Source organism: Cololabis saira, chromosome 22 (assembly GCF_033807715.1).
Source record: "Cololabis saira isolate AMF1-May2022 chromosome 22, fColSai1.1, whole genome shotgun sequence".
Taxonomy (NCBI): domain Eukaryota; kingdom Metazoa; phylum Chordata; class Actinopteri; order Beloniformes; family Belonidae; genus Cololabis; species Cololabis saira.
In genome coordinates this window covers 18244907-18261098 of record NC_084608.1, presented here as the reverse complement: position 1 = coordinate 18261098, position 16192 = coordinate 18244907, and the positions used below count along the sequence as shown (strand labels likewise).

The window sequence follows — 16192 nt, the reverse complement described above, 5'->3', positions numbered from 1 at the left end:
CTACTCATGCAGCTTGTATAATAAAACGCCTGAGGAAAAAATGATCACCATTCTTAGAGGATGTTCACTCAGCTGTTGTATTTTCTTAAGGAATATTGTATATAGTATAGCAAATAGTGTGTGTGTGTGTATATATATGTCACAGATCAGCTTTGCAGGATGCTTGCCTTTTTTTTTTTTTTTGCTACCATAAATGTCCATTATGATAAAAAAAAAAAAAATCCACACTGCTTGTCGGCCATGTCCTTGAGTTGATGTCTTTCCTAGAGGTGGAGGAGTTGATTGTTTGATTGGAATTGGGTGCTCTCGGCTGATTGACCCTCACTGGTATCAGCCAAGATTAGCTGCTTAATTACAATTCAATAGTACTTTATCAATCCCTGAATAGACATTGTATTTTGCAGTAACGCTGCATTACTGTTGCGTAAACTGATATCGGTCAATACTGGCTGATGTGGGTTTTTTCTTTCAACACACTTATCTTTATTTGGGGGGCTAGTAGAGTAAATGCATATGCTTAGAAGCTTTGAATACAGAGACAAACTAAATTGTAAGCGATATAGTCACTGAGGAACATGTTGAAGTGTTTTACTGAGTACCGATCAGATGACTCGAGTGATCTAAAAAAATAGCCCTGCAGTATGTACTCAAAGGTTAAGAGATTATTAAAACGCCCATAGAGCTTACATTCTACAGGCTTCCCTATCTTTTATTGCTGATTAAAGTTCATGTTTGCAGTTGATTATAGTTAGAAAGAAAATTTGAATCGGCCAAAATTGGTATCAGGAGCTCAAACATCTGAGATCGGTGCATTTCAGGTCCAGAATAAAGGTTTTCATGTTCTTTGCTTGGTGGAAAGAAATTATCCTGTAAAATTACTTCAACACTAAACCTACTTTATATTGAAAGAAGAAAATTTCAGTGCACACTGTGCCTCTACAGTTGATGACACCAAATCCTCTAGATTGTTACCGACAAGCCCATTTCATCAATAGATGGTCATTGGACCAGCACCAAATAAGTTCCAATGCAGGCTTAAATCCAACTCCATGCCTGCTGCTCTTTAACCCACTGTTACCATTTTTGTTTTTAGATGTTAAATATTTACACATGCCTTCTCTTCACCCACTTTCAGCACAAACATGGACTTGTATTACAACCCCGTTTGTCTTCCATTTCTTGAGTTGTCCATTTTCCATTTCAGTGGCATATCGCTGTTTTCTGTCGTGTTGCTTTGACATCTTCCTGGGTCTGTTTCCATTTTGTTTCCACTTGCCCCAGATTTCACGACGCAGCTGACTGGGAACGGCCAACACCTTTTTTCCATGTTCGGTTATCTTCTTGAAGGGGTTTAATGGTCCTTGCTGTGTTTTCAACTGACAGCGCTCTCATTGGGGCCATGTTTCCTATCAGTCAGCCGCAGCAGGGAGGGCATGTAAACACATAACTGTGAGCTCATTTGCATATTGAAACATGTCCTTAGTATTTGCTCTACAAGAGGCCCCGATATTTTCCCATGGTTCCAAAAAAAAAAAGGTTTCGCCACCAATGAAAATAGACTTGTGCCATATCTTTTTTTTTTCCCCCTCTTCTACAACAGCTGCATGAACATCCTCTCAGACGGGTTAATCCATATGAGCAAATCATTTCCTTTGTTAACCCTGTATTCAGAAGCATGAAGTGAGATGACGCATCTCAAGAAGCATTACTTTATTGAAGTGATTTCTATCTATGTACAAACACAGATTCCAGAGCGGCTATAAACAAGCCTGATTGTTTTAATATCTGGACGAGATAAAGGAAAATGTATGTCTCAGCCACAACTGAAGAGTGATAAAAGAATATTGTCATGTCTCCACAAAGCAACAGGAAAAAAAAAAATCAAATCAAGATCTGAGGAGAAAGTCTTTTAAATTTAGCTCAGATCCAATTAAAAATGGAAACCGTTGCCTCCCTAATCTCCCGTTTCACCGCAGATTACCATCCTCCAGTGAGATGTCCCAAGTGTTATAATAACAAAGTTTATTGGTACTTTTTCTCACCCTACTTATGGCCTGATGTATAACCTCATAAAACATTTTATCAAGTTTAAAAAAGTTACTGCACAAGTGGCTGAAAGGACTGAAGTTGAGGTGTATACAACAGGAAGGAGGGCACTGTGCCCGGTGTTTGGGAAATGTATAACTGCATTAGGGTTTATCCGTCACTGAGCCTTTGCAGACACGGCAGCAGCGTTTGCGTTCTCTCTCTGGAGTTCCTCCCTCCACCTGGCTTTCTTCTCCATGTTTTGAGCCGTCAGAGACTCATTCCTGCCTGCGGCCTGCAAAAAGAGGATGAAATAAATACAGGTAATACTTATATGAATGTTGAACTGCATACAGAGTCACAACATTAGTACAGTTTTGATAATTAATAGTTCTGGTTTACAGAGTTTATAATTGTCTATGAAAATGTTTTACTTCTCTTAGGAGGATTGTTGATAACAAAAACAAAGGTTTATTTATAGCACACCACCTAATTAGATTCAAATTCTGCTTTTCACGTTGTCGTAAGCTATTATTGGAAAGTTCTTCCTCTGTGAACAGTTGCTGGAGAAAAAAAAAAGATACATGTAGATAAGACATTGATGTGTTGTCACTCACCCGTTTGCCAACAAACACCATCAACAAACAGGCCCCTATTGTGGTTCCCATCATCAGATAGGCAAGTTTCACTCTGATTTTGTTCCTCGCAGAGTCGATCATCTCGAACCTGTTAAAAGGACAGGTGTACAAACACACTGGTTACAGAGGCGGTCATGAAGACATCAGTGTTCGGCAGTTTTTGTTGATGTTTTATGTAGTTTTTTTTGTTCTGTGTTGTCAAGCAATGATATACATCTACCTTTGCACAACACAGCATGGTTGGATATAAGCACCTGCCACCTGCTAAACACTGGATACTTTATGTAGCGGCGGGTCAGCTTTCACATGCTGCCAGCCAACGTGGCAGGTAATAACAAATGATGAAATAAATAACAGAATGCTTGACATCTCACAATGGAGACTGCATCCCAGGTCTGTTTCTTTTGCCTGGAAATTTGACGTGACGAATAACAGGCCACTAGGTTACCATGGGAACAGAGTGACGTTCAAAATCTTCTATTGTAATATGAACTTAAAGTTTAAACACAAAAAAAGGTTTTTCGGTACCTCTTTATATGAAATAATGTGGTGCAGGTGTCCAAAGAGGTGTAGGGTTGACAAAGAAGTGAAAACTGAAATTTAAAAAAATTAAACTTGGAGGTTATCTGACGGGTGAATGCGGTTTGTGTGTGATGACACAACCCTGTCCTGTTCAGTATGCCGCCAATATGATTTGTAATTGAATAATAATGGCTTTTTTTGGTTTTTTTTGCTTCGTCTACCACGAACGTATTTGGGAGTCTGAAGATGAGGCCGATGGAGAACACAGGACAAGACGAATGGCGAATGGCTATTACTTTGACAGATAAAGGATTTTTTTCTTATTATTTTTGATCTTACATCAGTTTACACTGTGTGTGCTCTGCATAAAAGTCATTGTTTACCTAAAAAATAAACAAGTTTCTTTGGTTTTTATTTGTGGAAATGAAATATCTAATTTGGATAAACAACTGTGCATGAATATTAGAGCATTCAAATGTAACATGATGCCTGTAAAAGTGGTTTGTGGATTTTAAAATCTATCTGCCACTGTGGCAGGAAAACAAAATAGTGAATTTCCAACCCTGAATCGTTATCAGAGCAAAGTACACTATCATAACTGGCTATTCCAGTTTATCTAAGATCATCATATGTCAATATTTATAATAAGAGCAATTCAGTCATCTCATTTTTGGCTTTGTTTTGGATGCTTTGCTCTGTAAGTGCAGCAGGTGAGAGCACTGCTGACATGCACATCTTTGATCACAGAAACCCATCTGATGTGATCTCCACCCTGATGTCAGGAGCCACAGTAATTACTTCCAGTCACAAACGGATGTCTTGTTTGAACTGGAGCTGTCCCAGAGGGCCAGCTACTCACTACACCGCCACTCATCCAGTTAGTTGGCTCTGCTCTTGTGATGTACGGGTGGACAACAGTGTGCTGGGAGGTCTGGTATAAACAGGAAAAGGATACTTACGACACAGTCTCTGGTATCTGGTCTACGGATTTGAAGCGTCCTGACCAAAGAAAAATCTTCTTGTCAAAGTCGCTGGGTTTGTAGCCTGGGACTTTGAATAAGGGACGTGGTGCTGTATGACAGAAGATGGTACACATAATAATGAACAAACAAACAGACCAAGTTAAATTCAGTTCATCCACATCCTCAGAACAAATCAGTGTACTGCTCCATCACCCCACACAAGGTGACCCACACTTCCTGTCCCTCTCTGTCTGCTGGGACTAAAAACAAACTTTCACATACTTAACTAATTGAAGAGCTCTGTGATACGTCCCAAAATTCACTTGCAGATCTCGCATATTGTGCTTTTATGTTGTTTTATGACAAATTAACATTGTACTTCAACAGTGAATGTAATCACAAAGGTTTATCTGATATCAAACAGTATTCTGCAGGGTTATATTATCTTTTGAGCCAAACAAAACAGCACCTTGTGCTGGAGCTGCAGCTGCAGGCGAGGACTCCGTTTTCGTCTCCTGCAGTTTATTGCACATCCCTCTACATCTCTGCCCTGTGTAGAAATAACAATACAATACAAAGTGCAATTTAGAGCCTGGATTATTGTTTAAATCAATCAGCTGTTTGGTTTTCATTCATTATGTTATCATAAGCTTTCCCAGTTTGACTTCTACAGCAGTAAAAGAAAAATCAGAGAAGTTACAAATACCAAACACAAGTCAGGACAAGTAAGAGGACCAGATTTTGGAAATATTTTTGTATGCATAATTAACTTGATACAATAAAGATATGTAAAAAGAAAAAAAAATAGTGCCTCTTTAATTGTCTTTTGGCATCAATTGATTAATATTTTGACAATTGGCTAAACATTCAAGATACATCATTTCATATAGTGACATAGCAAGTTGTCTGTTCTACATAATAAGGTGCTTCAAGTTAACAAAGTCTGAATAAACAAAATAATAATGGCAAAGAACTGAGAAAGTCAGAAGTTTGCTGTGAGCCAAATGTTTTATAAGTTAAACCTCAACACACGCCCCAATCTGATAACTCTATCAGATAAACAGTGCAGTAATCCCAATCAAAGTTCGTGTCAAATCACATGTAACTGTATTGTGTATATAAATATGAAAGGTGCAGATCGCATAAATGTTCAAATATGTGCATAAAAGTGAGACAGCAACTACTTTACACCAGATAATTTCAAAAATGTTGAACATAAGTGCCAGCAAGTGACGTTGTCATTTTATTATTTCATCTTGACAGCGACTCAAATCTCAAATCAAACATACGAACCTAAAATGTTGCCGATGGAAAGGCGAGATCTGAAGAAAGTCATGTTTTGATGCGGAAAGTGTGACTGAAATGCATGAAAGTGTTTTGTTTGTGTCGCCTCTTCAAAGTCAACCAGCCCCAAACAGGCCCCGCCTTTTAGGAGGCCGTGACACATGCCCGCACACAAATATGCCAGTTTATTAAATTTAGCTTTTCGTTTGAGCAGTTTTTACCTCCGTTGTCTGGTTTATCATTTAGATGTTTGTGTTTTTTTTATTATTATGGTTTGGCATCACAAAGAAAGGAAGAGTGGTCGATTAGGTGAAGCTCTTCACAACAATAATGCATTTACGTAATAAAACTGTGTGAACAGAGTTAAAATTGATAATTGTTTGAATTAAATCATGAACTAATGATTAAAATGAATGCAGGTTAAAAATAGGTAATAATATCACGGATTTGTAGGTTTAATCTGAGTAAATTTAAAGCGCTCCATTCAGGCATTCTCATGAACAGCCCTCGGTCGCTGCTGGTGAGGACCCCGCAGTCCATCATGGCGGCGCCCGATGGAGCTCTAAACTGTGAGGACTTCTCCATGTTTCAGGTAATTTACTCGAAAAATCAATGGATTAGACCGGCTGATCACGGGGTTACGGTGAATTGAGCCATTGCCACCCCGACGGTCACATGCGCGGCGCGATATTGCGTGTTTAAGGTGACCCTGGTGGTCGTCTAGGTGCACTCTGCAAAGTTCAAGGGTCCAGACTGGACCAGAGGTCCAGAGAATCAGAGTACCTGTGGTCTGCAGGAGGGCAGCATGGTACCCAAGAGTTCCCATAAGAGGCACTCCATGTCCAATCACACCCATAAATATGTAGCCAGTTGCACATGTTTTGTAACTACTGCTGCTTTCCAATTAACTAATCAAGATTCGATTAATTTCTAATGAGTTCAGGTTTCATAATCAAAATAATTATAATTGTGTAACCATTTATGATACTTTTGGTCAATGAAAATACAAGGACTATACTATATTAAAATTTGCTCATAACTCTTACACTTTTGAAACATTTAATATACAGGACTGTCTCAGAAAATTAGAACATTGTGATTTTCTGTAATGCAATTACAAAAATGTCATACATTCTGGATTCATTACAAATCAACTGAAATATTGCAAGCCTTTTATTATTTTAATATTCAGGGTTTCTGCAGGGTTTTAAAAAGTATTAAAAAGTTATAAATGAAAATTGCCAAATTTAAGGCCATTAAAAGTGTTAAATTCCCTGTCAGAGGTATTTTTTTTTAAATTGGTATTATTTTTTACCTTTTACATTTTAAGCAGTCTATTTTATTGTCATTCACAAAGTGAAATAAATGTGAAACATCTGGTCAATATCAATGAGTCTATAAATCTGTTCTGTATAGTGTTCTATAGGTCAAAATCTGTATTAATGCTAAAAGGTCCGTGATTAACACTTAATGTTGTGACAGTTTTTAAAAAAAATCTGAAGGTAGTGAAAAAGGTATTAAATTAGTATTGAATTTAACATAAGGATTGCTGTATAAACCCTGAATATTGCTGATCATGGCTTACAGCTTAAGAAAACTCAAATATCCTATCTCAAAAAATTAGAATATTCTGGGAATCTTAATCTTAAACTGTAGACCATAATCAGCAATATTAAAATAATAAAAGGCTTGCAATATTTCAGTTGATTTGTAATGAATCCAGAATGTATGACATTTTTGTTTTTTTAATTGCATTACAGAAAATAAAGAACTTTATCACAATATTCAAATTTTCTGAGACAGTCCTGTATTATTTCATTTAAACCCTTAAAATTAAATATAAAGCTGAACATTAAATTGAAGTCCCATTTGATAGCATAAAGATCCAAAACTATGAATTTACATTAGAAATGCTATTACTTGTCCCAAACTCATGGATCTGACTGTAAGATCAGTGTCCAGACATAGAGGACCCGATGACCAGAGAACTTGTGGACTGCAGGAGGGCAGCATGGTACCTAAGAGTTCCCATAAGAGACTCTCCACGTCCAATCACACCCATAAATATGTGGACAGTTACACACGTTTTGTAACTACTGCTGCTTTCCAATTAACTAATCAAGATTTGATTAATTTCTAAGGCTTTATTAAACCCATTTCAGAAGGTGTTCATGCCATGGATTATAGCTATTTTGAAGTGACTCAAAACTGAGTGTACAAAGATCAACAAACAAGCAGCAAATCAGTACAAAAGCAGTCTCAACAAAAAAGTCCAAAATGAGGGATTTCAGTTTTCATGATCAAAATAATTATAATTGTGTTACCATTTATGATACCTTTGAGTCAATGAAAATACAAGGACTATATAAAACTTGCTCATAATTCTTACACTTTTGAAACATTTAATATATTATTTTCATTTAAACCCTTAAAATTTAATCTAATGCTGAACAACAAATTGAAGTCCAATTTTGATGGCATAAAGATCCAAAACTATGAATTTACATTAGAAATACTATTACTCATGGATCTGGCTGTAAGATCAGTGTCTAGACATTGAATTTGAAATCAGTGTTTAGACCTCCACTGATATCATACGCTCTGATTTTGAGCACAGAGATCGGGGTATCATTGCTGTATAAGAAAGAAAAAGGGCATTACCGGAGTAAAGTTTGTCAGTCTGCTCACACTGTCAACTTATCAGGCTTCCAAAATGTTTAATTTTAGACAACCTGAGACTTGAACAAATCACTCAGTTCAGTTCTTTTTCTGCACTTGTTATTAATTGTCACAAGCTTCATGGGGGCAAAACAGTTCATCTGTCTATGAGCCTCAATTTTGCTGTTCTGCTCATAACAAAAGAAGCCGTGCTGTAAAAAGAGGTGATATAAGCACTAAAATCTCCTGTATGTAGCAGTACCACTTCTTAACACACGGGGGCAGCATATAACAAGAAGTTTCATCTATCGACTTCGCACACTTTTAGTGGAAAAAGTGCTCCTCACCTCCATATATGAGTTATGTTCATGGACATCTCAAACAAAACCAACACAGAAGAGAATTATAAAGTACATTTTCTGATTAATTTAGTGTGGGTATGTATGTATATAAAGGTCTCAGAAAATTAGAAGTTCTTTATTTTCTGTCATGCAATTACAAAAATGTCATACATTCTGGATTCATTACAAATCAACTGAATATTGATATATATATATATATATATATATATATATATATATATATATATATATATATAATTACTGTGTGTGGAGCTGTATAAAATCCAGGTTTGAGGACCAAGTATGTTTCTCTAATGGTGTCAGTTAAATTTAAGCCGTATCACTCTGTTTCTCAGGAGGTGCTGAAGGTGATGCGCACCATAGATGACCGTATTGTCCATGCCTTGAACACCACTGTGCCCACGGTCTCCTTCTCAGGAAAGGTGGATGCCACGCAAACCTGCAAACAGCTCTACGAGTCTGTGAGTGTTGCCGTCAAAACAAAAATAACATGTCCAACTTTGTTGGGAGGAGGTGCCATATGTCCGCCTCTCGTGTGTCCCACAGATGATGGAGGCTCATCTGAACAGAGACAAAGCTATTAAGGCCTGCATAGCTCAAACATCTCAGGTGGTGGAGCAGCTGCGCGAGCAACGGGCAAAGGACAACGAAAACCTGGCACTAATCAAACAGCTCCGAAAGGAGCAGACTAATGTAAGTGCTGTTACGGCAACAAGGAGTCTGGCTAGATGTGCAATACATTATTTTGACTTTCTTTTATTTTTGTCTCCAGCTAAAGCTGATGCAGTCGGAGCTAAATGTTGAAGAAGTTGTTAATGATAGAAGTCTGAAGGTATCGGCAACTCATTATATTAATTTATTACATACAGGAATTAGAATTATTGTGATAAAGTTCTTTATTTTCTGTAATGCAATTTTAAAAAAAAAAAAAAAAAAAAAAAAAAAAAAAGTCAGTTTACAGATTAAGATTAAAGGAGCTTGAGGCAAGAATAAGAAATGAGACTCATTGGCGCCATGACGACCGTCGGGGTTACTGCAGCCAACAGCGAAGCCGGCACAGGAGAACGCGCATGCAGCGTCATGTGACGTCACATCCGCAGGACAGCGTGGGAAATTCCGGCCCGGAATTGCAGCACATTTTGCAGCACACAGCCTGTTCAAGGCAACGGAGAGATACACTAGAGGAAACATTCTTTTTGGTTTGGAACGCTTCATCTGACATTATTATTAGAAAATTTAAAACGTATACTCATCTTTTTCATAAATCCTGCCTCAATCCTGCCTCATGCTCCTTTTAAGATTCCCAGAATATTCTAATTTTTTGAGATAGGATATTTGAGTTTTTTAAGCTGTTAGCCATGATTAGCAATATTAAAATAATAAAAGGCTTGCAATATTTCAGTTGATTTGTAATGAATTCAGAATGTATGACATTTTTGTTTTTGTAATTGCATTACAGACAATCACAATATTCTAATTTTCTGAGACAGTCCTGTAATATTCATCAATAGGCATGTAAATGGGATTACCTTCTATACTGCCTGATATTGGTTTTCTCTTCAGGTTTTCAACGAAAGGTGCAGAATCCACTACACGCCTCCAAAGGTGAAGTGAAGCTCCATCTGATAAAGGAGCTGCTATGGTCAGAGTCTGAACCCGGACTGGATCTGAGACTGAGCTGCAGATCATGTCGTGACTGCGAGCTGCCCCATCCAGACCACTCGGACCTCCTCTCCACCTCACTCATATTCCATGTCATCATTGTATTCTATTACCATCATTGTAAGCGACATTTGTGTGCTTCCTTAAAGAGAGTTATTGTACAAAAGGAGTTTTTTTAAAAGACAGTGAACTCTTTTCAAATGACTTGTCTGTGTTTACATCATTACCAAAGAAGTTAAGTAACTTAATGCTTTTTATATGCATACAATGAACCGAAGTGGTAAAGCGTCTACAAACTTAATTCCTTCTGGTTGTAATTGAGTTCTTAAGGTTTAGAGGTCCACAACTTGAGATATCTCATTAACTCTCATGGATTATGATGATGTTTTGTATCAAAGTTTCTCTCAGGGTGATATCCGATTCCTTAACCCTCCATCCACCACCATCATGAGGTCAAAAATATTTTTGTCTGTTTTGATTCATCACCAAAACACAAGCTAAAGTAATGACACATCCACCTTTGCTGATCTTTGTGCATTTATTAGGATGACACATACCAAAATGAGCTTTTTACCTATCTTGCTGACATTTAGCTCACAGGAGGATTGTGTGTTGAGTTTTTTCTTGCAAGGCTCCGTGGCTCCGGGTAGATGCTGAATAAAGGATTTGAAAACCCCCTCGACTCAGTTGGAGAGGGTTTCATCAAGCAGTTGTGTGTCCACCCATAGTCATGCAGACTCCCGTGGCCTCCCTGCTGCTCCTCCTCAACATAGCTGACGGCTTTTCTGGTGTCTGATTGTGTTTAGTGTTTCAGTCCACCCACATTAACTTATGTTTCAATAATCAATTTGATGGCCACCTCTCAGTAACTTCAGAGAGGAGAAAAGTCATTGACACCAAGAATGAACATCCTTGTTTCTGAAATCGAAATTCAACTTGTGTGTGTGTTTTAGAGACTACAATGTTATGGCCATAGACAGCAAAAATGACAATAAGGCTGGCTAAGAGCTCAGTGCTGAAAGATATCATTCTCAACTTCCTGCACAGGGTGTGAAGGGCTGGGAACTGCCCATCTCTACCGGGCCAATGGCCCAGACATCGGCAAAGGCCTGACGGTCATCTGGTCAGAGCTGGAAAAGGCCGTCATTGTGGAACTGAGTGGTTCATGGGTATAGCAAACAGGGTTTTCTTCTGTTGAAGTGGAGTACAGGAGGTTTCCAGCACAGTGAGTGCTGTCCACACACACTGCTCTGGGAACATCAGGTAACAAGTAAAAGAGCAGAAAGATCATCGTGTTGGCTTCAGCATAAAAGAGAGGAATATTGGTGGATTGAAGCTGATGGGTGGTGATTTGTGCATTTAGACGCTGAAGTACTGTGCATGTAATTTAAAAGCTGAGATCGGGTTATCTATCTAGATATATATATCATATACTCCATTTTTATCACAAGGGTGGGGGTGGGGGTTGCCTGGGGTGTATGTGTCTGTGTGTGTGTGTGCGCGCGTGCGTGCGTGCGTGCTGTATGTTGTATTTGTGTTGCATTTTATTTATGAAAGGTGCTATATAAATAAATAAAGTTTACGTTTTGATATATATATATATATATATGTATATATATGTATATATATATATACACATATATATACATATATATATACATATATCAAAATGTTAACTATTTCTGCTCAGAACAGGGGCACATTTTCAAAAGTTGCCACATGCGTATGGTGACATTTGTATGTTTTCAGCTTTTCTTAGGTGATACCTACACCAGACAACAATACCTGTTAGATTCAAACCGTCAGAAAGACCAGAAGCTGAAACAAAGTCCCCATCAGACCTTCAGATCAGCAGACGACGCCTCATGAACAACAGACGTCTCAGGACTGTTGTTAGAAATTGTAACAGGTGACTTTTGCGAAAAACTGTGTTGCAATCTCCATTTCTAAGGAACAAGGAGGACTAACATCTGTCCTGTATCAGCCTTTTTATCTTAACTGAAGTTGAACACAAACCAGAAGGTACCTGAGGATGACAGTATGTTTTGTGACAAACGCTTCAGTGCAGAAATCCTTTTCTTTATGTCATAAAATATAGTTCTTAGGCATTCATTTATCATACGTTTATATACACAGGGAATGTCGCAGGTGAAAAACTTCAAAAATGTATATTTTTCATTGATTTACAGTAAATGTAAAATATTTTGTGCAATAATTGTGTGATTTAAAGGAGCTTGAGGCTCCTTTTAAGAAATGAGACTCTCTAGCGCCACCCTTCACCACGACGGCCGTCGGGGGTACTGCAGCCAACAGTGAAGCCGGTGTCGGTGCTTTTTTTTCCCACCTGCTTTTTTTTACCGGCTCCCCGTACGTGATGACGTTCCGTCTTGTGAAAACTGATGATTAATAAATGTAATATAGCAAATCGATAATTTAAAATGTCTATTTAGATCAAAATATTTAACTGCTTACTGCTATGCAGCAAGCAAAAGATTGTTTACCCTATACTGTATATAGTAGGCTATTATTGTTCTCAGCTCACTGATGAATCTCCAATTGTCTAATGAAAATAGTCCCTAATAAATATTTTAACTCTAATATTTTTTTTAGCCTATGTCAGTAAGATCACTGATAATTCTGATAATTCCTTGTATATGTTTCTTCTCCCTTTTACCTCCACTATGATCTGCTGCTTCTGACTAAAATACCATCGCGGGGAAAAAATTGCAGCCCGATACAATCTGGTACCCACACCGGCACGGGAGAACGGGGAGAACGTGCATGCAGCGTCATGTGACGTCACATCCGCAGCCCAGCGCGGGAAATTCGGGACCGAATTGCAGCACATTTTGCAGCACACAGCCTGTTCAAGGCAAAGGAGAGATACACTAGGGCTCATTCTTTTGGGTTTGGAACGCTTCATCTGACATTATTACTAGAAAACTTAAAATGTATACGGATTTTTTTCATTAATCTTGCCACAATCCGGCCTCAAGCTCCTTTAAATGTAAAAGGTGATCTTACTTTAACTTTACTCACCCAGTTGACTTCAGAGAGTTCACAGACAAGCCAACTTTTTTTATAAAGCAGTTTAAAAAGAGCAAGTGCTGACCAAAGTTGTTAAAGATATGACACACATTTAGAATAAAATAATTTAAAGCTAAAGGAAAAGTAAAAATGAATAAAATAATATTTATTTATTTATTTTAATGTTGTTTAAAATCATGGGATTAGTTCTGTTGCCTTACAGCTCGAAAGTTCCTGCTTATAATCTCAGCTGTTGCCCTTCTGTGTGGAATTCCTCCCTTTTCCTGTGAGAGTTTTCAACCACAGTCCAAAAATATATATTTCTGTCTAAGTGGCAATTGCTCTGAATAAACGCATGAATGTCATGTGCAATATTCATATGACAACAGTGCCACCTAGTGACTGAATTATGATATGGAAAAGAAGTAGAAATACAATGAAATGGAACCAAGATTGAATTAGGATTAAAGAGAATTTACTTGAGGGTTTTCAATGGTCATCACCCATGTTTCAGTTCAGAGTTTGAAGAAAGTTTTGGTAACATGAATTACAGTGCTCAAATAAAAGGAAAACATAAATCACAGATCGCAGATCTAAATAAAATTGAGATCAATGAAAAATCAAAATCATTAACTCAACGAGGACTGGGTTCAGTTCAGTAAAAATCAAAATGGAAACATTCAATACAATCCAATTCAGTATTTGGGGGGCAATTTAAAGTCACCTTGTAGCAGCATGAAATGAGAGCGGTTCATCCATCCTCTGTGAATTTCCTCAGCACAACTCTTAATGGGGTTCAGTAGTGTACACGGCCTCCACATGCCTGTATGCAACCCTGTAACATCAAGCTCCTGTGAGACAACAAATGGTTCACTGTAAGAATTCCTCCCAGGTCTGGATAACGGCATCGGTCAATATCTGGACAGTCTGAGGTGCTAGTGGTGTTGGTCAATGCTCCTGTCCACTTTTTTGTTAAAAAAAAAAGGAATCACAATTTTAATAGCCAAAACAGACTTCTCATGAATACTTCAGATAACATAAATCCCCTGTCAAAAAGTTGTGACTTTGATAATGATTTGGCACAACACTTAAAATGTTTTCAACCAAGCCCGCCATCTATTGTGCAAGCTTGTCATTGGCATGAAAAGACAAAAAAGCTCTGAAAATGTCCTCTTATTTCATTTCCATGCTGGATATTTTTACAAAATGGTCAGAAACCTATCATTAACAGCAAGAATCCGATACTACTGTTGTTCAAGCCCGTGAGACAAAGCAAACCTTTGTGTGACTATGAGTAAAGTTTTAGTGTTCAGTCACTTCAAGTTCTCCGTTGTGACATGGGAGCTTTTTCCAAACACGGAGGTGGATGTGATCATTTCCTCCCACGTGGATCTGAATGAAAGCACAAACAAGGTTAGACAGGGTTCTTCCTCACGTCATTTCATATATTTGGTATCTTGGTTACAATGACCAAACACAACAGTTTTGATGAATGTCTGTTCAGCACGCTAAGCATCATCTAGGTGTCAAATATTATACAAGCACTCCACCAACATCTCCACCAATTAAGCATGAGTTATATCAGTTTCTTGTTCCTTTGGTCATTCATTTTTCCATTTACGTCTTATAAACCGGTTTATCTAGATTGTATTTGCCTCCACAAAGAATGCCTTATTGTGCCACTTTTTGACTGTGGCGTTGTTGCCTCAAAATATGACAGGTGGATAAAATTTCACCATGGATTTGATTTCTGGAGGCCTTCAAAGATTACAATTTCATCCCATCCATCAAACTTTAAAGATGACTTTTTCTACTATGCTTCCCATTTTATAACATTAATCAAATCAAATCAAACTTTATTTATATAGCACTTCTCATACACATAATGCAACACAAAGTGCTTAACATAAAACAAATAAACATAAAACTTATTAATGCCAGAGTAAAACCTCTGTTTTGCCCTGGTTGAGCTGTAGGAAGTTTGCTGCCATCCATGACTTGATGTCTAAAATACAGTTAAAAAGGGCATCAATTGGCTCAGTGTCATCAGGAGACACGGCGATGTACAGTTGCGTATCGTCAGCATAACTATGGAAGCTGATGCCGTGTCTCCTGATGATGTCCCCAAGGGGCAGCATGTACAGATTAAAAAGAGTTGGACCTAAAATTGACCCTTGGGGAACCCCACACCTTATCTTATAGATTCCTGAGGAACATGTATCCATACTTACAAAGAAACTACGATCAGTGAGGTAGGACGTGAACCATTTAAGAACAGTACCAGAGAGGCCGACCAGGTGCTTCAATCTGTTTAATAAAATGTGATGGTCTACTGTATCGAAGGCGGCGGTTAGATCCAGCAGAACCAAGACTGTGAGTTTTTGGTTATCTAAATTACACCTGATGTCATTTAAAATCTTTAAAAGTGCTGTCTCTGTACTGTGGTTCATCCTAAAACCGGACTGATGAGCCTCTAAAATGTGTGTTGAGTTTAAAAATTAATTCACTTGATTAAAAACAAGTTTTTCTAAAATTTTACTTAAAAACGGTAAGTTGGATACAGGCCGGTAGTTATTTAAAACATTGGGGTCCAACCCACTCTTCTTTACCTTTGTGTGACTATGAGTAAAGTTTTAGTGAAATGTTTCATGCATGACTATTGCACTTGCCAGAATCTGGACTTTTGACTTTAACTGGCCACATTACACCTTAAACAAAAGATACAATAAGATATTTGCACAGCATAAACAACTCTCTGCACCTCAGGGAGGTCAATCATGCCAGAGCTTTGACTCATGACTTCAGTCAATAATTCCTTTTGAACCTGAAGAAACGTCTTTGTGTCACAATTAAATAAACTATTTGATCAGTTTCATTTCAGATAAAGAAACAGATGTAACTTCTACTTTAAAGGTTACGTGTTATTTTTTTATTCCTTTCTAACAATCTTTGAGGAACAATGAGTGTGTGCCTAAAAATCAGTTTTTAGGCCTTTAAAATAGCATTGCGCTTTATATTTGTCATTTACACATGTAGAGGTGAAAACCCCACC

At 37.8% G+C, this 16192-nt stretch overlaps 2 protein-coding genes across 2 annotated transcripts; one reads left to right on the top strand and one right to left on the bottom strand.

Annotated features, from left to right (window-relative positions):
- Positions 1–1695: 1695 nt before the first annotated feature.
- fam162a (family with sequence similarity 162 member A) lies at positions 1696–5566 on the bottom strand. The gene is made up of 5 exons (XM_061713429.1): positions 5441–5566; positions 4617–4697; positions 4145–4256; positions 2643–2751; positions 1696–2320 (listed from the first exon to the last, which is right to left on the bottom strand). Exons 1-5 carry the CDS (start codon positions 5481–5483, stop codon positions 2204–2206), a joined length of 462 nt encoding a protein of 153 aa, XP_061569413.1. The 5' UTR covers positions 5484–5566; the 3' UTR covers positions 1696–2203.
- Positions 5567–5954: 388 nt separating this feature from the next.
- On the top strand, positions 5955–10314 carry mix23 (mitochondrial matrix import factor 23). The gene is made up of 5 exons (XM_061713430.1): positions 5955–6023; positions 8787–8912; positions 8998–9144; positions 9224–9283; positions 10015–10314. Exons 1-5 carry the CDS (start codon positions 5973–5975, stop codon positions 10063–10065), a joined length of 435 nt encoding a protein of 144 aa, XP_061569414.1. The 5' UTR covers positions 5955–5972; the 3' UTR covers positions 10066–10314.
- The last annotated feature ends 5878 nt before the right edge of the window (positions 10315–16192 follow it).